General features: G+C 46.6%; 1 protein-coding gene across 1 annotated transcript; it reads left to right on the top strand.

Annotated features, from left to right (window-relative positions):
• Positions 1-616: 616 nt before the first annotated feature.
• On the top strand, positions 617-25554 carry LOC131884502 (zinc finger protein 2-like). Its single transcript, XM_059232309.1, has 3 exons — positions 617-1502; positions 17163-20069; positions 20359-25554. The coding sequence occupies exons 2-3, from the start codon at positions 17177-17179 to the stop codon at positions 24756-24758; spliced, it is 7293 nt and encodes a 2430-aa protein (XP_059088292.1). The 5' UTR covers positions 617-1502; positions 17163-17176; the 3' UTR covers positions 24759-25554.

The raw sequence follows: 25554 nt of genomic DNA, 5'->3' as shown, positions 1-25554 counted from the left end.
TAAGTATGCATGTATGGCAAGCAAGTGAGTAAGTAAGTATGTAAGTAAGCAACCAGAGCGACGCTGCTCTGAGGGCAAGAAGAAAACGAAGCGAGTAAGTAGTGTGCAGAGTTGTCCAGAGTCACATCCTTCACCACTCACTCACCCACTGCCTCTTCTGCATCCCAACCGGCTGATGATGTCCATCTTGGTTTCTCCCAACCGTCGAACAAAGTGCAAGTCTCGTTTGAGCCTCCCACACTCGCAGAGATTTTGTCGTGCGACGAGCGAAAAGGCGCGCAGAAGTCCACATGTGTGGAGGCTATCTACTCGAACTACGTACTGTACTGAACTTGGGATAAGGGAAGGAAGCAACGAAGGAACGAAGGAACGAAGAAACGAGCGAAGGAACGATCATCGAGGGGAACAAACCAAGCAACGACGAACGAACTCGCGAAGGACCGACCGAGCGACCAAGCGAACGAGCAAACGAACAAATGAAAGAACGAACCAACGAACGAACGAAAGAACGGAGGGGATCAACTCCATCCAGACGAGGATGCCAATGTTGTGGAATACTTACTTACGTACGTACATGCGAAGTAGGTTCCTAGTCCCACGTAGAGAAGGAAAGAGAGGCCCGGCCAGCTAGCGAGCTGGGAAGGTTTGATTTGCTTGGGCATGATGGCGTCGCGAGCGCCGTCTAGCACGAATGTGAACGCCGTCCGTCCGCCTGTCCGTCCGGCTGTCCGTCCGGCTGTCCGTCGGTTGGTTCGTCCCTCGCTCCGTCGGTCCGTGTTCGTTCCTAAATCCGTGGGTCCGTGGGCTCGTTCGTTGTCGCCTCCGTGTCCACCAACAACACAACGAGGGCTTGAGCTTTATGATGACGGCTTAGACTTGAGTCAAAGACCGTCAGTGTGGACTGCACCCGATTAAGGTGTGCATGTAAGATATTAATTGAACAAGGAGAGGCAGAGAGAAGGAGAAAGACAGAGACCCGCTTAATCGGCGAATTAGTCGATTTTCTTTCTCTCTTGATTGAGATTCAGTGTGTGCCAAATCTCAAGTCCTCGAAGTTGTCGTTGGAACTCTTGATCAGATTCAATCAGTGGCCAACACTTTTACTTGGAATAGAAATATCACTTCTCAACTCAGCTGCTCAGAGAAGTGAGACCTAGTCGATCTACTCGGAAGAAATTCATTACCACCGCAGCCATCGATACTTGAACTTCTACTTCAACAACTACTACTACTACTACTACTACTACTACTACTACATCAGCGACCAGTTCTTCGACTAAGACGACTGCAACTTCATCGCCGTCTAATACCACTCCAAAAAGTGGACAAGTTGGATCGCACCGATTCAAATACTTTCGTTTTGAATTCAAAAGTTGCTGATGAGTTCACGAGAACTGAATACATCAGAGTGACACGTGTTTCAGTGGATCATTTTTAATGTTTTGTCCTCATAATGGATGAACTTGAATCGACGACTCCGTGACTCAATCTTGCTCACTCAGGTAAGCCAGTCTCCGGCAGTTCCACATTTGTTTTTCGTTGAGATTGATTTATTCAATTAAGTAAGCTACCTCTCGACCAAGTCCTGTCTTTGGACGGACTAGCAACTTTACTGGCAAGGGATTTCGAGTAATTGTAAAAGTGGTGGGTGTGATGGTTAGACAGAGCCTGGACCCATCCAATTCCATAGTTTTGCTCCTCTGCCGCTTTTATAAAACCGACTTCGTGCATAAGGTACGAGCAGCCCTCGAGTGTAGTAGAGTAGGAGAAGAAAAAACATAAAGCTGCTAATTAACATTTTAGTCTTTTTGCTCTCCCTCTTTGGCATTGTTCTTTGTGGAAACTTCAAACCCGACCGACATCCACGAATCATGCGATCATGCAAAAGTTAATTGGCTCTTGGCACAGGAAAAAAAATCACCCGGAATTAACGCTAGTCTGGATTCGAGAAAACATCTCATGTGGTACCTCGAATCGGTAGAACCTGGTGCCATTCAAACCAGTAACCACTTTCCAGAATCACAACTTGATTTATAGCCTGGTCACGCAACCTCGGCAGTACCAAAGATTTTATTATCTTTTCAAATCAAGCTCAAACCTTGGTTATCGTTCAAATGCATTCAAATGCTCTGAATGTGTAGCCGAATTGCTCAATAGGTTCATAAATTGGTGGCATTTCATTCAGAAGCTCGTCTCTTCTTCCTTGTATGAAATTTCTCAAATGACCTCTGATGTGATTGCAAACTCAAAGTGATTCGTTCACGCCATTTCATTGTTACTGACTATGTCTACGTAGAGCAACAATGTTGCCATTAAACAGATTTTCTCCGTTCGTTCGGTCAAATGTTGTGACCACAATTTTTCTATGGGTGAGAAAATTGCTTTCAACATTCCAAGTTACGAGGGAACGAAAGACGGGTGTGATGTCATTATAGAAGCGTTTTACTCTCTTTGCACGGTTGATGTTAGAACGTTTTTTTCGTCTCCATAACTTGTCTTTGGAAGCAATTGTTCCGCGTTTTAATACCCCTCCGTCTGCCTGAAAGGCAGTCAAATGATCTTTTGGGTTGGCCAATTGCTCGAGGACGAGGGATAAAGTGCGACGTCCGCGATATCAGGGTGTGAAACTAGTTGAGCAACAAAGAGGATGTAAAAAATCAGCCATCCTTATGCAAATGAGGATGAGGGTTCTTTGAGCACGAGGCTCAAAAATTTAAGAAACACACGCACCCCTTCTCGTGCTTTTGAAATTCCTTTCTCCACCCTCCTTCCATTTCTGTCTGCCTCTTCTCACTCTTTCTTTTTGTTTTCTCTGTCTCCGTGTGCCTTTGTTCCATTTCCATCGATTTTGATCGTGATGGTCATACCATGGAAATAGCTTTTCCGTGACCAGAGTGCTGCTTGCATGCGCCTTGGGCATTGGCATTGGGCAGCAGCGAGTGTTGTCCGTCGATGGCCGAGAGTGGCGGTCATCTTTTTCCAAATATGATCTTCCTTTTTTCATACGACATAGAACGGACCAAGAAGACACGATGGAAAGCTGGTGTCGCGAGGGCCCATAGCTCTTTTCTGTCCCGTTCGTTCGTTCGTTCGTTCGTGGGTTCCTTCAATGGTTCCTTCGATCCTTCTTTCGGTTGTCCCTCCGTCTCTTTTGGACATGGAGGCCAGGAGGCAACCGACCAACCAACCAACCAACCAAGGCACCCATCGTAAGCCAAGAGAGCTGGTGGCACATTGGTGGAAAGGCTTGGTAGAATTGCAATGACTGGCTGTTCAGTCGGGTTCATTTTTCCAATGCCATCTCTTCGCAATTTAAAGAAAAGAAAGAAAATACGGAGGGAGGAAAAGGAAAGTTCAGTTCCAATCCCAAGAGAAGAGAGAAAACGACAGCGAGGCCGCTGAAAGCGAACGACAGAGAACCAGCGAAAAAGAGAGAGAAAGAGAAAAAGAGCCGTGTGTTATGGTACATTATAGAAGTTGATGTGGCCTCAATTTCATATTGCTTGGCCCGCCTACACAAATCCTGAAGGTTAGGGACCTCTGGCGCAAATGTTCTCGGCTAACGGTCTTTATTATTGCTGGCTGGAGAAGAATTCCTCTTTCCTCTTTCATTTTTTCGGTCGGAAATCGTCAAATCCATGCCAGATTGAAGCCGCGTTGCCGAGGCGATCAGTTTTCCTTCCTCTTCTTTTTCTCCTTCTGCTTCTTCTGCTTCAAATCTGTCTACTTTCTCATAAAGCTTCTTGAAATTTTTCGTGTCCGTGTATGTGCCTAGTCAGGATTAGTGAGTACTTTTCTAGCAGCAGACCCGTCTTGAGTGAGCTGTTCTGCCTTGCCCAGAGAACGACTAGCACCAGCAGCAGGAGCAGCAGGAGCAGCAGCAGGAGCAATGGCAGGATTTGCAGAAGCAGCAGAAGCCACGGAAGGACTTCCTCCAAGATAGACTCTACGCACTCGCTCATCACTGAGTAAGTGTGGAAGTGAGTGAATGGTGGGTGCCCTTTTTCCAAGTGCAAAGGAGCACATTTTTACTCCACACTCATGACCGGCCGCCGTGCTAGAGAGGTGAAGAAAGATTCCAATGACGGTGTGAGTTCTCTGTTCTGTCTCGGCCTCTGTCCTCTCGTTTGTTGGTTCAAAGTCTCTTCCCCCCTAGTTTGGTCATCATCCATTGATTGGGTGGGTTACTGGTTGGGTCCAATGGAGGATGGATAGATGGATGGATGGATGGATGGATAGATGATGGTGGTGGTGGAGTGGTGGTGGTTGGGCAGGTTATTTGTTCTCAAAGTCCCTGAACTGTTGTGTCTGGGAGAGTTCAGAACTGGCTTCTTTCTTTCGTTCTTTCTATTCTCCCCCTCTCATGTGGAGCTTAGCGAGAACAAGGAATATGTGCGCGTAGGGTTGGTTCAGTTCTTTCTGCTTCAATCCTCAAAGTTATTGATTTTGTTTGAAATTGAACGATCCCTTCGCTCGCTTCTCTCCTTCCTCGGTTTGCTCCCATTTGATTTCCTCCCCTCGTTTTTTCTCTCTTTCTTTCTTTCGTTCGTTGGTTCGTTGGTTCGTTGGTTGGCTCTTTTTCCCTCGCCCTACGACGTCCTCTCCTTTCCTTTTCTCTTTCTTCCCGGCTTTGAGTTGAGTGCCCAAGTTTTGGGGGAAGAGATGAAATGGTGACCAAGACTTTTTCTTCACTATCGTCTTCTTCTCCTTCTTCTTCTCCTCCTTCGCTTTTGGAATCAGGATAATGCTGATAATGGTACATCATCAGTGTAAAGACAGTGGTAGTAGCTTCTGTATTTGTTCATCGCCCAACGAGCTCTCTTGAGGGCCATGGAAAACATCATTAACTGGTTATGGCAGCTCGCGCTTGACCATCAAACAAACACAAAGAGCAGTACATTGGATTGAAAAACGCGTCCAAACAGGCAGTGAGTGCCCAGAAATAATTCAGACTTTAGCCAAAATTCTACGAGACCTCTTTTAAGGATCTTCCATCACGATAACGTCGTTTTCAACTCCGTGTGCCTGCAGCTCAGTCATGGACAATCAGCATTACCAAGCACGTGGTTGCATTTGAATAAGAAATTAGCCAAGTGCTTCGTGATTGGAGCTCGTTGTAAATCTAGACAGGAGGCAAAACATATTTGCCTCACTCACTTTTGGACTTGTCCCTTGCGCCCTTCGTATCCGATCCCTTCTCATTCCATGAAAACCATAACTTGGCGTCTCGCGATGTCCAACACCAACTTCGGTCACATTACGAGCTCAATGTCGTGCCATTCATGGCATGAAAACGAGAAAAGTCGGCATTCATTTTCAATTTCCATAACGCCCAAAAAATTTAGAAAACCGGAACAATGACAATAGTACATACACACTAGCTAGCTCGACGTCATTCGTTTGGTTCAATCATAATACCGCTTGATGAATTCTCCTTTCATTAAAGCATTTGTTATGCATCGGGGCTCGAAGTCAAAGCCATGGAATTTCCAATATCGCACGGGCTAACTACATCATGTTCTGGGTACATTTCATCGAATGCAAGGTGGTTGAGCAAAAACGATGCTGACGAGTGAGACAAACTCATCGAATGAATGCCTGTTCGGGCTGCTTAGGCCATCTTCTTATTAGTAGAAGTAAAAGCAGTAGTAGTGCTAGTAGGAGTAGGAGTAGTAATGGTGGTGGTGGTGGCGGAATAGCAACCTCTACATTAGAACCCACACCACTAGTACCACTACTTCTATAACTTCTTCCACTTGCATTGTCGATAGGTACTCAGTAACTAGCCAAGCACGTCGCTTTGGCCATCAACCAACCCACCTGGCGAGCAACGTAGCAATGCCTTTCAGATGCCCAACAATGAGTGCTGTTAAGTCGTGTTTTTGCCAAGCTATTAGGCAGGTTTTTTTTAAGTTCCTTCGTTAGGTCATTCAAGTTGATTAGTTCAGGCTTTTGGTTTAGAATGTCTCGCCCGGGTCGCCGGTCGCACCTCGGCTCCAATGGCTCATCAAGACGCTTGAGCACTCACCCAACCAACGCACCAACCATCCAACCAACCTAAGAAAAGCGAACAGCCATAACGAAGATCTGAAACGAGAAGCCACCTGGGCTTCACTTGCACTTGAAGGGCTAGCAAATGATGGCTGGATGGATGGATGGACGGACGGACGGACGGACGTTCTTAGCTTTGGAATTATGACGGTGATGGTTTGGAACAGGATGATTCCGAAGACGCTCATAGCAGCACTCAGTAGACTCGGTGGACTCAATGGACACTAAATATGTATGACACACTCCAGCACTTGACTTGCTTGCTTGCTCATAGCACTCGTTTAGACATGAGTTGGTCGGAATCAATGCCATGGGTTGGAATACGATTAAGAACGAGGTGCTCTGGTTGCTGCGTTGACTAGCTACTAATAGGAGGACTCCGTGCCACATTAATCAAATTCCTCTGGTTGCAGAATCTCACACTTCACGTGCTGTGTAGACGAAGTGGGGCTCGCCCCATTGCTTTCTTGGAGCTCACTCACTAATGATATTCATATAATCCTCAGCATGAGTTAAAGCGTTTGTGGTTGATCTCCGCTTAATACGATGGCACAAGCCTTGCTTTGACTTAAGCCTAACATCTACCATCCGGCTAACCCGCTTTAAAGAGAAAACTTTTTTCATTCAAATCATTCCGAATCTCTAGTTCAACCATTTATTTGTAGAGAGAAAGAGATTCGTCGAGATGTTCGGAATGTCGAGTAAATGAGTGAGTGAAAGATTGCTCTCTCTCTTTCTCTTTCTCTTTCTCTCTCACCCACACCCATTTTGACTGTGGCCACCATCTCTCTGGGGTAGCAAATTCCTGGCACCTTCAATGAATGCTGCGGTTGTTTGAGCTACTGGGGCCAGAACGTCTATGAACAACACCTTGAGCAGTCCTCGGCATCGTAACCACTGCCAATCGCGACGGGAATAAGGATTCCAGTTCACTCTAGACTATGAAGGTGTGAAAGTGCTCTGCCAGACAGTTTGGCTCCATTTGACCCCAGAGGAGATAGAATATTGCTATTTTGTGACTAATCTCTCCCTCTCTTACCCTCTCTTTCTCTCTCACCCTGTCCTGCATTGGTTCAGTGGGTGAGTGAGAGAGTGAGTGAGTGGTCGACGGGTCTTCTCCATTCCTCCCTGTCCCCAGGATTTGAACAAGTGTCCAGGGACGAACTTGACCGTCAAAGATCTCTTTCATTCCTGCCAAAGGAAGGAACAGAGGGCTCGTTGTTCTTGGTCGTCGTGGTTCCGTGGCGTTGGCACTTTCCAACACCACGTTGATGGACACTCATTCCATTGCTCGCTGGACTGACCATTACAAGACCATTGTCTCAGAACAAGGGCACCCTCGAGGAGAGCAGAATAACCTCAGCAAATCGGTCTTAAAACGATAGAACGATAGAACGACCAAGAGCCAGCCAGCCAATGGAGGCGAGAGTCACTGAGCTTCTTCCAACACCTGTGAATCCCCAACCGTTCAAACTATTCCGACTAAGAAACGACCAACAATCCGTGTCGCCTCTCTGTCTACCGAACCAGCTTCGCCACCAAAAGGATATCCCAATTTAAGGTCGAATGGACCTCTTAGCATACCCATGTACCGTTGACTAAGTAAATTGATCGATGAGAATGTAAATTCGGTTATAATATGGAAAGCACCTTCTCCGCAATAATAGTCTCACAAAGAACCAACAGACAGGTAATAGGATATACATATATGAGCTGTGTATTGTATGTGATAAGACTGGTCATAGGAGTCCTGGAGGGTTGTATTTTCATCATGAATTGATTTCAATACCCACAGTTCTAGCCAGCTCTTTGGGTTACTCAATTGATCGGGGACGTCCCTGTCCACGTAAAACAGATTATTCCTCCGCAATTAGTTTCGTTTTCTTGTTGGTGAAGTGAAGTGATGGGTTCAGCAACTCGGGTCTCAGCATAACATTACGCTTGTTCAACTTAATATCTGTGAGCCCCAAAGAACTCTAGGCACCTCCATCAACAATTTGCATGTTTGGCATCGCTTTCCTCCTATCTAAAGTGTTTATGCCACCAAATTGGCCATCCCGTTTTAGGTACGTTTCTTTTACCGTACCAAATAACATTCGGCATAACCACCACCACCATCTCCGGCACCAGCCAAGTAGCCAGCCTTCTTCCCTCACGTCACGTTACGAACAGACGGACAGAAACACTCGTGTACAGACTACAGACAGAGTCGGGATAGATTGGAACTTTTGAGTCGAAGCCGGCCACAAGAAGCAATGAAGCATGACGGATCTGAGCAATTAGAATTGTAAAGTTCCACGACATTTGTCCACTGTACGTAGGTACGTACGTAGGTACGTACGTACATATTAGGTAACCTATACGGTAGATACTACTTTAGCATTGCTTTGCGGGGACTAGCACGTCTCAAAGAAGCTCTCAGCTGGCCCCTGCCCTGTCCGGCCCGGCCCCCTCCTCCTCCCTCCTCCACCTCCCTGTTTCGTTCACGTCCTTCGCTTTTTCCCCGACTGATTGAATGGCAGAAACGGTGCCATATGAAGAAAAATGTTAGGACTCATTTCCTCTCGTCTTGGCCGTCTTCGTCGCTGTCGTCGTCGTTGTAATGGTGAATGTATTGGGAGAGCTTGGTGTGTCTGAGAAGTGCTTGCCGATTTTTTTTACCCTTCTCGTTTGACTTTTATACACAACATTTGCTGTGGAGATTCTCGTCTCTCTTTCTTCTTAGCTCATGTTTTGAGTGAGTTTCGTGGGGAGGAATGATGAGTTACTGTGCATCTTGGCTTGCCTCTACAATGGGTGATCGGACTTCCACCCGAATCTCGCCCAAATCGACGAGGTGTGTACGATGTGTGTGTACGTACAGTAGTAGATGCTTCCTGACTAGCTTACTTACTTGCTTACTTACTCAAGTGTGACTCGTGTTCAGGGTCTTGTTTCAGATGGACCAGGTGCAAGACATTTTTTAACTCCCCTCCGCCTAATTAAAACATCTTGGAGACTTTTTTGGCTTCCGAAAAAAACAGTTTCTTGACTTTTTAGCTCAAATATCGACATTTTCAACCCGACCAAAGGAAACAGTACTCGTACGCGTAGCTCATAAACCTGGCATGCTTGAGTCTCAAACTCTCTTCGTAAAAAGATAGCCTTCAAGATGAGAGATGAAATAAGGGAATTGGATGATATCACCACTCTGGCCATGGACGTCTCTCCATCCACGCTTAACAATGCGTTGTGTCAAGAAGCCGCCGGTGCAATGGACGTGCTATAGTGAACTGATTCACGTTGGTTGGTTGGTATGTAGAGTACATGAATACATGCATTCATGCCCGCCCTAAGATTGTCTTATTCGTCCTCGTCGTAGTCGTCGTCGTCGTTCACTTTCGAAAGAGATTTCCACTTAATTGTCTAAATTTCCGTTCATGCGGCTCGTCACCGGGAGAATGAATCAACCAAATGATGTTGTGTGCTGCCCTTATTGGTCGGGGGGGCATACCTTGCAGTCAGTCAGTCAGTCAGTCACTCAGTACTGGCCTGTTTTCTTTACTAACATGGTCGAAATCAAATTTGCTCTTTTTCAGCAAATGAATTGTAAGGAGAGAAAGAGCGCAATCAAGAATTAGAGGAATGCTTGTTTTTTGTTTCCTATTTTCGTCACAGCCAACATGGTTTCAATCAGGTTACGGGAGCCTTCCTCTTTCCTTCCCTTTTTTACTTTCCGTCTCTCTCATTCTCTCTCATTCTCGTTTTCCATGCATTCAGCAGTTTTTGAAAAGACAATTTCTGTGGTTCATTTTTTTGACAGAACCGACTGTTACATTGCTCGTCGTCTTTGGCGTATTCTCATCACGGTTGTCTTTTGCTTGTTCTTTGTCATTCTTTCTTTCAATACCGACAGTAAACCAGTTCATTCAGTGCCATGATGCATCTCGTAATTCATCGTACGGCTTCAAATTGGTTCATAACAGCTTTGAAGAACTAAAAGGAGAAAGAGATGAAAAAAATGAAGAAGACATTCACTCACTCACACACACACACAAACACACACAAACACAAACTGTCACTTACTTGCCATTGCGAAGATAGACAGACAGACAGGGGAACTACTAACAGGCCTAACTCCGCCTTTGAAAATTATAAGGAGCAGAGCAAACGAGCGAAGCGATTGTGTTTGTTTTCATCAATTGATCTTTCAAATCGTTCGTAGATGGTCCCAGCTGTCACGTTTGTGTGCCAAACTCTTACCGGTCGCCGGATCGACTTTTCATTCATCGTCTCATTCTTAAATCATAGCTGGGAATATGTGTACAATTACTCTTGAGCACGACTTCCTTTCCTAGGTACGTACGTATACTGTACGAACATGCCTACATACAGTACGGTATGCAGAGGAAAGTCTCTCTTCCAAAAAAAGACCCCACACTCACGCACCAAACTGAGAGCACAAACAGGCCGGATTTGGTGGAGGCTTTCATGCACTTTGATCAGTCCAAAGCACACGATGGAACAATACACTCCTTTGCAATAGTATTTGGTAATGGATCAACTTGCAAGCATACGGAGCAAACGACGAATAAACGTGCTAACCTGAGAGAGTCGCATTTGGCCCTTGAGAACGACAGAAAATCACAAAGGGGGTTTAAATATAGGTAGTGTGCGAACAGGATGGCGAAATCGGCACGCAAGACTTACTCAAGAAAGTCACCAATATGAAATCTCATGTACTCGTATGTAGTACCTACTCACATACACATACTATGATGGCTATTCACAGAAAGGCCCGTCGTCGTCGGTGAATCCGTCCATCCATCGCGAGAACTCTGGGATTCGAGCTTGCCCCTTAAATACGATGGCATGTATGTACGTACGTGTACAAACCTCTAGTAGTAGTATGTAGTACGTAGTTCATTGATGGGAGGAATTGGCCAATAACAAGCGTGGTACATTAAACAATTGTCCATTAATGAACTGGCTAGATGGATGGAACTATCAATAGGAAAACCGCCAAGAAGTCGTGTTTAACTTTGCTTTGGGAACTTTGGTTTCTTTCGTCATCATTATTTCGAACATTTTTGGAATCGTAGAAAAAATAATTGATACGAGACGCCAGGCAAAATGACACCTGATTACACTGCCTAAGTGTTATTGATGAAGTATTAATGGATTTTTTCCAAACGTAATGATGGAGACAACTGCCAAATGTGGCAAATACGTGGAAGCCAAACCAGCAGCTCTTGTCAAACAACGACTTCTAATTCTACGTACAACGACAAAGCCAACGAACGACCAAAGCGACTCACAATACGAGAAACCGAAGGGTCTTTGAATCAATTTGCTATGTCGTCGTCATCGTGGTCGTGGTCGTCGTTGTCGTCGTTGGTAGTCGGTGCTAGTGGAAAGCAAACAAATTACCACATTGTGCTCCACTAGGTACGACACATATTTCAAAGCCATTTAACGACTTTGTCCAAGATTGATTTTCAATTCTCTGGGTAGAAAATTTGAACCTCCAGGGCGAGGGAGGGAAGGAGGGAGGGAGAAACGGAGAGAGAGAGAGAGAGAGAGAGAGGGCCAAGTGCAAGCAAGCCCTTGCCGCACTGATACTGATGAGAGTCTTAATGGTATTTCGAGGTTACTTTACATAGCAACAAATCAGACAGCAGGTACGCACACACACATCCATGACACTCACTCAAAGAGTCATTCCTCGGCGTTCTTGCATTGTCTTGGGATCAATACCAATTGATGAGTGAGTGCTCCAGAATTATATGTGCTAGCTATTCACACGTTACGATTGCGGTGAATGTTCGTTCACGTGGTGCGTGTGTAGTGTACAATACTGTATAGTATAGTAGTCCTGTGTGTGTGGTACGGGACGGACTAGAACGAGAAGGAGGAGGATCGATAAATGTGTAATATGCGCCTTAAACTTGCCGTTTGGCTTGGTATTTGGTGGGATTGTGAGTTGTGAGTGTGGTGCACTATGTACTCTTTTTCGTCCTGACGGAGTCCGAGTTTCCAATGCGCATGATGATTAAGAGGAGCAGCCATAATACGCCCCGAACAATTCACTCTGTAAATCTCCTCCGTGTTCACGGGGCAGCTTTTCCAGAGGTTGGTTCTAGTCCACATCCACAATGGTTGTGATTGCCGATAGTTCGAGCACCCACCACTCACTCACTCACCCACCCACTGAACGAAGTTTTGTTCCTTGGTTGGACTTGTGCATGTACTGTACCTCAGATTTCAACCTTTATTACTAGCTTGTGTTGTAGTATACGTAGTAGTGGGCTCTTTCGGAGAAGCCAATGCCTCCGTTTCCAACCGTGGAGTGTTGAGACCATGTGCAGTAGAAGAAGAAGAAGAAGAAGAAGAAGAAGAAGAAGAAGAAGAAGAAGAAGGTAGTTGCTTCGACGGCTGTCGAACTTTGAGAAGGGTCTCAATCATAAAAGCCATTATTGAACTGCGGAAATTGAGACATTAATGCCTGCCTAGCTAGTCTTTGAGTCAGAGAAGAAGAACAAGAAAGACGAGAAGGCACAGAGGAGAAGGAATGATGATATGGCCCTGAAATGATATACTTTACCATGGTGGAAAACAACGCTTGATTTGTGGAGCACATTTGAAAAGGAAGGCGGAAAAAATAAACCGTTTTGGTTTCTTCTGGCATTCACTCGCATGAATCAACAACCTTCAAGTGCTTATGAATAGAGTAGGCCGTGGTAGGGGCCAATGAAGTGAGTCTCTTTCACATCAGCAGATGATTAGGCAATGAAATTGAACACGAAGCGAAAGGCAAAACGAGTCACAGTTTGGAAACGCCATTTAGGCGAGAATTTCATGGTTCGAGTTCAGGTTTTAGTTGCATCCAACGGATCTATCCCCCCGATTCAGGTGTTCGGAGCTTGGGGAGTTTAAAACAGTATTCAAGCCTTACTAGGTGACATTCTAAGCACCATTACTCTCTGCTTATTCCAAACGAACGCTCTTATCTTTATGGCCTTCCCAGGCTCATCTTATGAAATGAGTTTTTGGCGTTCTGCTGTGGTTTTCATTTGAGCGGAGAATCAACAATAGAAACTCCAAGCTCTATCCACCAAACCAACCAACCAACCAACCAACCAACCAACCAACCAACCCGTCAACTACCTAACTAACCCTAAAGGTACCCAACCATTCACCCCGAGAAGGAGAGAATATTTTGAATTCTCCAATTTCGCCACTAATACGAGAATCCTAGCAGTTGAATGGATGATCACTAGACCATAAACCTGAGTGGAAAGCGTTGAGGTCGTCGATGGCTTTAAATATGACGTCCTGTTTGGGGCCCCTTTCTGGTATCTTCTGCCCATCAACACCTAAAGAGACCCTATTTCTCTTATAACTAGCCCAACTAAGCGTGGGCGGGCAGTTTGAGTCGCAGATAGGGTGGCAATCAGCACGCCCAAAGCCAGAACTTGAGACCAACCAGAGATAATTCTTGGAGTCGAGCGAGGGAAAAAAATGGAAGACAAAACCGTTCAAATGTGGCCTTAAAACTGTTCTTTATCTGCCTAATGATCCACGCTCAGGGACAGGAATTCCAGATTTGAGAGATATTGGCCAGGCTCTTGGGTTCTAATGGCGATCAAATAAGTCAACGGAACAATCAGGTTAGGTCAGACGGTCATCTCGGACTAGTTTGTCTCCTATGAACTAGAAGATATCTATCCTTGGTGAATTAATAGTATCTCTGTCACTAAATCAGCTCATCAAGGCAATCTCGTCCTCAGAGGTTCCTCATTCATGGTCCCTTTTTGGTCTCTTTTTGGTCCCGCTGATCCAGTCATAGTGAAACCCACCTACACACCCATCCATCCACCCACCAACCCAAAGCCAATGAGCCAGTCAGTCCAGTCCAGTGATGGGAAATCGTATTATCATCAGCACCATCGCCATCCTCATCATCCTCATCATCCTATCCTGCTAGTCTTCCAAATGCTTTTTGGTGGTGGCTCAGGAAAATAAGCTCCGCCTTTCCTCAGAAGACTGCTCATTTTCAACCACTTGGTGGGATAACACATACACATACGATCGCCAAGTTGAGGAGTGGTGGAGATTCGAAGGAGAAAGAAGTAGCCCTTCCTTTACGGCCAGCAAGACCACCACCACCACCATCTCCACGACCAACATCTCCGCTACCAAACACCAAAGCGACGACCATTGCTGCTAATGAATGAAAGACCCCCTTGCTTGATCAAGTTCTTCTTAACGAACTGACATCAAAGGCGAGAAGGAACGGAGGAAGCAAGGAAGAACGAAAGAAAGGAAAGAAGGAAGGGAAGACAGAACAAGTAAGCAAGTCAGCTTACTCCGAAAGAGAGCATTTGAAAAGGCGTCCCTTAAGTCCCTTCTCCAGATCCTCTGCTAAATAGTGAGGGAGTGAGGGAGTGAGTGTTTGTTGCCTCGGTTCTTGTTCTTACTTGGGCTGCCGCTTATTCCCTCCTCCTCCTTCTTGTTCTTCTTCTCCTCCTCCTCCTCCTTCTTCTTCTCCTCCTCCTCCCTCCTCTTTCGTCTTCTTCCCTTTTCCTCCCCATCGTCGCCGTTACTCCGCTAATGAAGCTGGATCTTAATTCCTCTTGAGAAAGAAAGACAAACCGAGCTGGGCGAAGAAGCAATTAAATACCGCCCTCCATCATGCCAAGTTCAACCAGTACGGAATGAGGAGGCTGCCCCTCGCTCCCTCCGCTGCCTACGTTTGGTTAGTTACGTACTTACTGGCTGACTCAGTGACTGGCTAGCCCACTGAGGCTCAAGTTGGTGCACTCGACTCGAAAGAGCTCCAGTGCTGGCTGGTGGTAGTGGTGGTTATGGTTGTACAAGAAATAGAAGTGGTCGTGTTCATATGTTCACATACGACGACTACTACTACTACCACCACTACTACTACTACTATTACTACTACTACTACCTGCTTGACGAGGAGCAGCTAGCTTGGCGAATGAAATTTGAATCCACTAATCGTCGTGCTTGGTAATAATGTGCTTGATCTTTGCTGCTTGAAGGAACTCGCGAGATGGTCCCAGTAATCATCCAAAAGCTAACGGTTTTGGCTACAATTCAAATCAGTCCGAATGGTTTCATCGATGCATGTTCAAACTAGGTTTGATTAGCGGATGAAGGAACGAATCTTGACGGTTCGATCTTTAGCGGGTGAACGCCAGACCTCAAACCTAAGCAAGCACATAGGTAGACAAGCAGGCAGGTATTTGGAAATTCAGTGAAACAAACTGCCATAATTGGTATGAAACCGGCCTCTGCAGACGATTTGATGCTTGCCAATGACGATTGATGTCTTTGGAAATTGAATTTTGAATATCCGTGCGATCCAAGAGATAACGCCCAGATCACTCAAGGCCCAAGTTGCTTACCGCCTAACGGACCATCCACCGTTGGATTGGCAGTGGGGCACCAATCAGACCTGGTGAACATCTCGGCCAATAATTTCTCCCAATCAGTATTCAATTTAGAAAATGGGAAACATTTTCTCTCCCGAACATTTGGCTCGTCACAGGGGCCTCCTCCACAACCATCACCTCCTCCTCCTCCTCCTCCTCTTCGTTCTCCTGCTTCTCCTCCTCTTCATCCTAATCCTCCTGGTGATTTTCGCTCACTGAATAGTAGTACTGCATCCAATACACACGAAAATGTGAATTTATTTGATTATTTCTGATGTGAATGGGAATGATGTATGGTGTGAGGGGTGGGAGCGATTGACCACAAAAGTAGAAAAAATGAATGATGAGCTCGAGGAGCAGCCAACCAACCAGCCAACCAACCACCCAGCAGCCATTGTTAGTCTTGGGTGAGGATCCTGGTGCCTTGTCATACTACCGGATATCTAAACGAGGATGGACGTGAATGCTAGTTTTTGGTTCAAAACTTGGAGATGAAATTTCTCTACCAAGAGGCCGATGTTCTGGTCAGGACGAAATTGCTCTTTTTGTAATCAGGTCAACACCCCGTTAGATTTAGAAAACCGACTCATTTTCTGCGCATTAGTTACTTTCATGTCCATACCGAAATAGACATCCATAGGGTATCCCACCCGCCAGTGCTAGTTTATCATCGTCATCCTGCGTTCCAAAAGGTCTTTGTCGTTGGTTATGGCATCCCAAGTTCCAAACACAATCATAGCATGGAGGGCATCGATTCGGAAACAGATGAAGAAAATCGGAAGGCCCTAGATCGCCCGATACTTGATCTACGATAGAGCTAAGAAGAACGAATAATTTCAGACCACGCTTTGTAGGTAACGATAATCTTGTACGTATATACCGTATATACAGCATATCTACTTTGTAAGTGTTTAGGCACCCACAAACTCGATCATGAAGCCACTCTCTTGACCATTCATCACTTGGTGACCCCTCAATGCTTCTGCATAGGGTAGTGGGATTATTTCTCTTTGTCACGCTACAATCATCTTTGAGGGTGACATCATTAATATAATTTGATGTCAAGATGAGACTCGGGCATTCATATTCTACATGAACATTGGCCTCTCTCAACGAGCAAGGGGTGAAGGGGTGATTCCCTGGTAATGCAAGTTATCTAGCCCTTTCAATCTTCATCATTCATCCCAAACCCCTTCCTTCCTTCCACTTCACCCCAGCCATCACTGCTCCCCAAATACGGATGAGATGTAGGAATTGCGATAGGGCTGGACAATATCCCAAAGGACCCACTGAAAAAGAACATATTTCTAGGCTTCAACTCCAAACTTTCCATCCCTTGGCGAACTTAGTGAAGAGCAATACATTTTTGAGCCTGATCAAAATACATTAGAGCTACCCATTTCACCCACAATCACACGATGTAAACAGCGTCCCAATTTAGATCAGAATTACTGATCCTTTGATATGGAAGAGCTTCAATCATTGTAAAGAAGAGGACCGTCACTTGACCCCGGCATTCATTTGTCTGGCAGTAACTCTCTCACAATCGGGGATAGCCGAATTTTTGTTATTGTCAAAGGGCTGGTCGTGGTGGCCACTGACTGCTGTTGTAATTGTTCATTGACTGTCCCAACGATTCCTGTTTACTCAACGAGCCTCTGGTTGATCTCTTTTCAGGTTCGATCTCAACCATGAGTGCCAGCCTAACCCAACTCGACGCCACAGACTCCAAATCCGATGAAGAGAGGCCAAGCTCGAGGCTGTCGGACTCGGGGATCGGCCGACCGGGATCCTTCATTGAGCAACGGGACGTCGAGAAATTTGCGGGCAAGATTTTGTACAAGTCTGGCTCGGCTTACATCATTGACGACGCTGAGCTCAATGATGGGGACGAGTTACCGATCCCGAGGCCTGATTCGGATGAGGGAATCCACTCGTCTCACGATGCGTCTATGACGGCCATCAGCAATGCCTTCTACATCTCCAAAAGCTCAGCCTATTTCAATAGTCTGTATGGGCAAAGCGGTGTCAAGCTCATGCAAGAGAAGAATGTTCTCGAGACACCTGTTGTTCACAGCTTCAAAGTTTTCACTCCGCGAGATCAACGAGGCTCCCAATCTGGTTCCATGGAAGAGACCACTGACCTCAAGAATCTGTCGCCATTGATGAATTACTCGGCGGTGCCGGTAAAACCCATATTGATGTGCTTCATGTGCAAGTTGTCGTTTGCCTGCACTGAATCATTTGTCAACCATTGTGCCGAAGGGGGGCACAACATTATCCTGAACGCTGACGAGAAGCAAATGTTGGAAGCCAAGAACTGCTCAGCCATTATCCAAAACGCCGGCAAGGAGAAAAAAGAGGCCACTGTGTCTTTTCTCGAGCCTCTGATAACCTCTAGAGAGAAAAGTCCGCTCTCACAACCACCCCTATCCCCTGGTGCCATAAATAGTTCGAATACCTCGCCCAAGACCCGGGCCCTCTTAACCAGTTCCAAAGTTCCTAACACGTCATCCCCTTCGGCCTCATCAGCTGATCCTGCTTCAATGGCAGCAATGTTGTTGTCGGCGTCATCGGTGGGGGCGTTGTCATCACCACCACCACCAGCATCATCATCGTCTCTCTCATCGTCAAAAACACCTCCTGGCTCGGCCAGCAAATTGTCACCGATTGGCATGGCCGAGCCCTTCTCGCCCCTTGGCGGTCAGATGTCCTCCAGGTCTCCTCCAATGGCACCTAATACACCCGAATCTCGCCTCAGTGAAGCTCCCTCGCCGATGGCCAGCTCCCCTTTACCCGCTGTGACGACTACAATTAGTTCCTATCCAAACCTCCCCACCAATGCCAATATGCTGCAGGGCACCACGATTGGGGCGTGCCCCGAGCATGTCAATGGCCGTCCAACGGGGGTAGAGTGTTCCCAATGTGATCTCATCTTAAATCAATCTCGCCTCAGTGGCATGGGTTGGAACACAGCTAGAAATTCGTGCAAAACCCTCAAATGTCCGAAATGTAATTGGCATTACAAGTACCAGGAAACCTTAGAGATTCATATGAAAGAGAAACACCCTGAGAACGAAACCACGTGCATTTACTGCATCACAGGTCAGCAACATCCACGTCTAGCGCGAGGAGAAACGTACACATGCGGGTACAAGCCTTACCGTTGTGAGGTGTGCAACTATTCCACCACCACCAAGGGCAACCTCTCCATTCACATGCAATCGGACAAGCATCTGAACAACATGCAAGAGCTTCAAAATAATGGCGCTTCAACGGCATCCACCATGGGGACAGATGGTACGAACAAGATCTCGAGCTCCCCTTCGAACGTTCGACCTGGAAGTGGCTCGTCCAACTCCACTCCTCTGGCCAGTCCCAAGCAATCGGCTCAGCAGCATCAACAACAACACCAACAACAACAGCAGCAACAGCCACAAAAGCCAAACTTTCGATGCGATGTCTGCAACTACGAGACGAACGTGGCTCGGAATCTTCGCATTCACATGACGAGCGAGAAGCACACCCATAACATGATGTCAATCCAACATCAGAATGTCTCTCAAAGCATTCAGCAGCAATTATCGGCGTCGGGTATGGGGGTACCTGGGTATCCTTCAATGGCAGGGCTCATGAGTGGGATGCAAGGCAGTTTGGATCCCAAGCAGCTCCTTCAATTTAGTGGACTCTTAGCCGCATCCGGGTCCGGTGGGAATAAGGCCGAACCGGCGGCCGTGATGGCGGATTTCGCCTACAATCAAGCTCTCTTGGCACAGCTAATGAGTGGGGGTCAATTTCCGGGGGCTCCCCCTCCCGATTTTGCCAATATGATGGCGGGGAATAATGGTTTAGGGTTCCCTGGAATTGGTGCTCCTTCTCTCAAAGATAATGACTCCCAATCTGACATGATTGAGCCCAACCCGAAGCATTTATTTACTTGTTGTGTCTGTAGAAACTTCAGCTGCGATCAATTAGATGACATTTCCTCTCATTTGTCTGAAGACCGAAGTCGCACCCGCGAGAGCGAAGTCTCTATTGTCATTGCGGGCAATTATCTTTGTCAGCTTTGCAATTACAAGACGACACTGAAAGCGAATTTTCAGTTACATTGTAAGACTGACAAACATCTTCAACGTCTGAGTCACGTCAATCACATCAAGGAAGGTGGCCCGAGCAATGAATGGAAACTCCGATGTCTTTCCAACATGAATCCCGTCGAGCTACGGTGTAATGCCTGTGATTTTGTCACCAATAGTCCCCACAAGCTTCAAGTGCATGTGTCCAATCAAGAACACCAAGTCTCATCGGTTCTGTTCATCCATTTGCAAAACAAAGAGCATGAAGCAGGAAACAATCAAGATGCCGTCTTGTCTTTTAATTGTGTCCTCTGCGACTTCCAATCCTCTGGCAAGCATGGACTAATGCAGCACGTCCGCACCATGAGACATCTTCAAATGGAACAAGTTCACCAACTCAAGAAGAGGGCTCTGAGAAACACCAGCCAAACCGAAATCGAGGACATTTTCCAAGTGGCAGATCTAGCCAACAAACACTCGCCCGAGGAGAACAAGCGGGAACAACGGGGTAAGATGAGTTTACACTCTCGTGTACGTAGGGACGTACGTACGTACATTCGATCAATCAATCTCGTACCATAGTTGTTTTTCTCGCCCAACCTGGTTTCGTGGTAATGTTTGTATCGTCAAAAGCAAAGCGATGAAAGTTATAAATTTTGCTCTGTGCTCAAACGGCTTTAAAATCATGCAAGAATGTCCCGCCTCCCTCTTTTCTGGAGAAACATTCTACCTCTACCACTATGTTCTTTGTTCTTACCACTCTCATCACGACTAACAACGCATTCATTTCATTGCAGGGCTCGAGTCGTCGGGCATGGTAGGGAATGATGGCGGCGAGGACGACATTGCTGAAGATGAGCAAGAGATCAAGTCTAATCTGGGCTCCAAAGAGGCTGCCTACAACTACAACCTGGACAAGTACATGGACCCCAACCGACCTTTCAAGTGCGAGGTGTGCAAGGAGTCGTTCACGCAGAAAAACATTTTGCTCGTCCATTACAACTCGGTCAACCACTTGAACCGATTAAAAAAGAGTATAACTCAAGCTCATCATGAAAACAATTCCAACTCGGGGGAGAGCGAACGGGAGCCAAACAACACGGAGCATAAAAGGAAGCAATCCCAGTCAAGCATGTCCAACCAGAGGCAGAGGCTGGCCTCTTCGGAAGGCGGGGACGCGGCGGACTTGAGTTTCTCGGTCCCAGTCTCATCACCTCGAGCGGAGAAAACCCCACCACGTGGTTCAGCCTTGGAGGCTCTTTTTGGAGGACGGCGAGACGATGACGAGGTCAAACCGTTTAAATGCAACATTTGCCGAGTAGCCTACAGTCAAGATTCTACTTTGGACATTCACGTGAGATCTGTTCTTCATCAAACCAAAGCGGCCAAGTTGCAGGATCTCATCCTTTCGGGTCAGATTGACTTAAGTAAGCCTCTGATCGAGCGGCCAGACGCTCAACAGATTCAAGAACAACACAAGAAGATGGTGAATGACTTGCTCAGCCCAAAGAGCGTCAACTCAACAGGAAGCACCAACTGCAATTCTTCGCCGAATTTAAGGGTTTCCTCGCCTAATCGCTCTGGCTCGCCTCAAAGTAGTCCTCTCGCGAATTTGCACGCATTGATGACCGCTAAGAACAACGGATCACCCAACGAAAGCTCATCTGATGAGTCATCCTCAATGATTACTAATCTCGCCAAGACGTTTCTGCCCGGTTTGGTACAACAATCTCAAGACGAAAAGGATGACAAAAGACCCTCACCGGTTCTCAAGAACTTGTTGCAACACTACGGACTGGACTTTGTCAAGCAGTTTTCGGATTTCCAAGGCAAGCCAGAGGAGGATAAGGACGACGTAGAACGAGGACGAGGAACGCCCAACTCTGAGAGATCCCAATCGCGTCCTCCATCGGTCGCTCCTCAGTCTCAAGGTGGGAATCTAACGGAGGTTCAAGAGGCTTTACAAAAGGCCATGATTCAATCCCAGCTCCAACACATGAATCCCATGCTAATGCAAATGAGTCAAATGAATCCGCTTTTAGCCATGAATTTGACGCCCCCGCTGCTCCCACCTTCGATGATGAAAGCTGGAGGAGGTTTGCAAGATCTGCAAGCGGCTCTCTTGTCTCAAATGCATCAAAACACGCAGCATCTTTTGGGTCAGCAAGTTGGGAATCAAAACCCTTTCTTACCAATGGGCTTGGATCCCAAACTTCTAGCTTTAATCTCATCTAACAAGCAACCGACTGATTTAAGCTCTGACTCCTCTTCAAATTTACCGCAGATGGTGGGTCGTTCGCCCTCCTCCGGAAATACAAAAGAGTCGCCCATCTCCAACTTTGGCAAGCCTCCTCCGACTTCTTTGCCCGACCCCAAAACTCTGCTCATGCAACAGCAGCCCGTGCCCGTCGATCAGGGCAAGAGAGCCAGAACTCGCATCACGGACGAACAACTGAAGATTCTCCGCTCCAACTTCGACATCAACAACTCCCCATCTGAAGATATGCTCAATCTCATGGCACAACAGACAGGGTTGCCATTGAAGGTGATCAAGCATTGGTTTCGAAACACTCTGTTCAAGGAGCGTCAGAAGAATAAGGACTCCCCGTACAACTTCAACAACCCACCCTCGACCAAATTGAATTTGGAAGAATATGAAAAGACAGGGGAACCCAAAGTGACCCCACTTAATCTTGAAGACCAAGCTGCTTACGTCCGTGAGTCAGTGACAAAGAAAGAAGACATCAAAACCGAGCCCCTTGGTCACGATGAGTCGGAGGACATGAAGCCTTGTCCCTCGTCCCCCGGTAACAACACACTCGTTCGTCCCTCCAGTAATAGTGATCATAGTGCAGAAGATTCTAATGCAACCACTACTAACAAAGTTCCTAATATAAACATTGAGAGTTCCTCAAATTTTGCTTCCACTGTTACCCCCACCACTGTCTCGGGAAACAGCCTCACATTATCCAAGCTTCTTTCCTCTCAAATGGGCCAGCTGGCTCCCACCAACAACCTATTGCCAAACTTTCCTGCATTTCCCAACACCACCAACAGCCCCATGCCCCCCACAAGTATGCCCGATTACTTGAATAGTTTTGCCAGTCGTTTGGGACAGGGTGGACCCAGCGAGATGACCTCGCCTCGAGCTCAGAGCCCGCAAAGCATTCCATCTTCCACAGGGAAGCGGGCAAATCGCACACGCTTCACAGACTACCAGATCAAAGTTCTGCAAGAGTTCTTTGAAAACAACGCTTATCCCAAGGATGACGACTTGGAGTATCTCTCCAAGCTTCTGGGTCTCAGTCCACGGGTGATTGTCGTCTGGTTTCAAAATGCGCGACAAAAGGCCCGTAAAATCTACGAAAATCAGCCTGCTTCTGAAGGGAACAACGGTGGCACGAACACCCCGGCCCCGCCCAACAACAACTCAAATCAGAGCTCAGACGAAGGAGACAATACCCGCTTCAACAAGAAAGAAGGCTGCAACTATCAATGCAAGAAGTGCATGTTAATTTTCCAACGCTACTACGAGCTCATTCGTCATCAAAAGCAACACTGCTATAAAGAAGAGGACGCCAAGCGTTCTGCCCAGGCACAAAAGGCTGCAGCTCAAGCTGCTGCTCAATTTGGGGGCACGAATGGTTCCAATTTTATTCAACCACCCGCCTCAGAAGACAGCAATTCGAGTTTGGACCATCGCAGCATCGCGTCCCCATTCCCACATTCCAATGAGGTCACCAACAATGCAAAGGGCGGAAACGGATCCGCCGAAGACCCTCGCCGAGATCATCAGCAGTTCTCAGATTTAACAAAGGACGCCGTTAACCGAATGTTTACGTCAGGTGGAAGCTTCTTGAATTATGCCCCAAACTCGCCGTTTGGTATACTCCAACATCAGGCCCTCCAACAGCAGTGCCAACAACAGTCGCAGCACCCTGCTAATCCAGTCCCATCGGATAACGCAATGGATGGAGATGAAATGGACAATGAGAGCATCGAGAGTGCTCCTTCCTCCACAAAGAGGAAACTGTCAGAGGAGGGCGATTTGGGCGATGAGTCGGCACATAAGCGTTTAAGGACATCCATTTTACCCGAGCAGTTGGATTTTTTATACCAAAAGTACCAACTCGAAAACAATCCGAGCCGAAAAATGCTGGAACGGATTGCTAGCGAAGTTGGCTTAAGAAAGCGAGTTGTTCAGGTCTGGTTCCAAAACACGCGTGCCAGGGACAGAAAAGGCCAGCTAAAGCCTCCCATGCCTAATCAGCCCATGTCGATTGCCGTGTCCAACTCTGATGAGGACGAGGACAAAGATCGCCCGTCATTGCCAGAGTCTCCTTTCCTTGTGTCTGATCAAATTGCATCGCTCATTCCGAACTCAACATCAGCTTACAACCTCCAGAACTCCATGCGCAAATACTACGAGGACACTATGAAGCGCTTCATGAATGACATCAACGATGCCAATGTGCGAAGCGGGTTGGCAGCCGCAGCTGCTGCTGCTCCCCTGGCTGCTGTTCAATTGGAATCCTCGCCTGCCTCCATGCAGCAAGCTCTGGACTTGACATCCAATTTCGACGACTCATCCGATCATCAGGAGGACTTCGACCCCAACAAAAGCTGCGACACCGATTCCAATCATGGCGGAGGCTCAAAGCGTTTTCGAACCCAAATGTCCAGCGTCCAGGTGAAAATGATGAAAGGCATTTTTGAGGCCTACAAAACTCCCACCATGACGGAATGTTCAAATCTAGGCCAGGAAATCGGCCTTCAGAAGCGAGTGGTTCAAGTTTGGTTCCAAAACGCCAGAGCAAAGGAAAAGCGAGCCAAAATGCAACTCCAACAAGCCACTGGTCAAGACACCGATGGGAACTCAGTCCCCACTCCTGAGGAGTGTAAAGTCTGCGGGATTAAGTATGAGCAAAAATTTGCTGTACAAGATCATCTCTTCACGAAGGACCACCTGATGCGTTTACGAGTGGCTATTGAAAATGGAAAATACGACCCAGAGTCGCCTGGGCACAACATTTCCCAATCAGCAGCACTTATCCAGGGAGGCCAAAGAACACCTTCCTCGGACTCGGCTAATCAGTCGCTACAAATGCTTCAAATGACAACGCAAGTGAACAACAGAGAGCTTTTGGACAAGATCGCATCTCATCAAAACAATCCTCGAATGTTGATGCAAGTCTAGTTTGGCTTGCTTGGGGCCAATTTAGGCTTCCCCTCCAATCCAATCTGACGGCCTTTGCTGTGTCGAGTAATCAAAATAACCATTCGGCTGACACTGAGTCCCATGAAATAATTGTTAAATGTTGTGTGCAAAAGAAAAAAAATACCACTCTCATTTCCCCATTCAAAGCCCATTTGATACTAGGTAGAGAAGCAAATGCGTAGACATCTTCTTTTGGCAATACAAAAGTGTTTTTGAACCCGATCGTTGCTGTGATTGACAGCTGTCTGAGTCCGTACTGGGCCCCTTTCGAAGGTTGAAAAGGTCCCCCCAAAATACATTGGATATGGCCAGTAAATCTTGGAAAATGCTTGGAAGCAAAATAAATTTAAAGCCATTCAATGATATGAATATTTGACTATTGCTGAAGCTCTTTGCTACCGTGACTTCAGCATGATTGTTTTTTACATTATACCTCGTGCACACGCTCTCAATGCACTGACGGTGTTAATTACTGCTCTTGTCATACAATCGCTGCCCAACCTACCAACCAACCAACCATCCTTTCTCTCCTCCTCACGCCCCATTTTCCTCGACCCACTGTTATTATAGATGACCATGATGATAATAATAATTACCACTCCTAATATTAGTACATCAATATCTATAGTTATCATTATGCATAACGTGAATGATTCATTTTTTTCTATTCTACATGCAGTAGAGCTACCATGACGATACAGACTGGCATAACCATTAGTAATTCCCAGTTGAATTCCAAATGCTAAATAAACGTTTACAAGAATTTTCAACCTGA

The sequence above is a fragment of the Tigriopus californicus genome, chromosome 8, assembly GCF_007210705.1.
Source record: "Tigriopus californicus strain San Diego chromosome 8, Tcal_SD_v2.1, whole genome shotgun sequence".
NCBI lineage: Eukaryota > Metazoa > Arthropoda > Copepoda > Harpacticoida > Harpacticidae > Tigriopus > Tigriopus californicus.
This window is presented reverse-complemented; position numbering and strand designations above follow the sequence as displayed.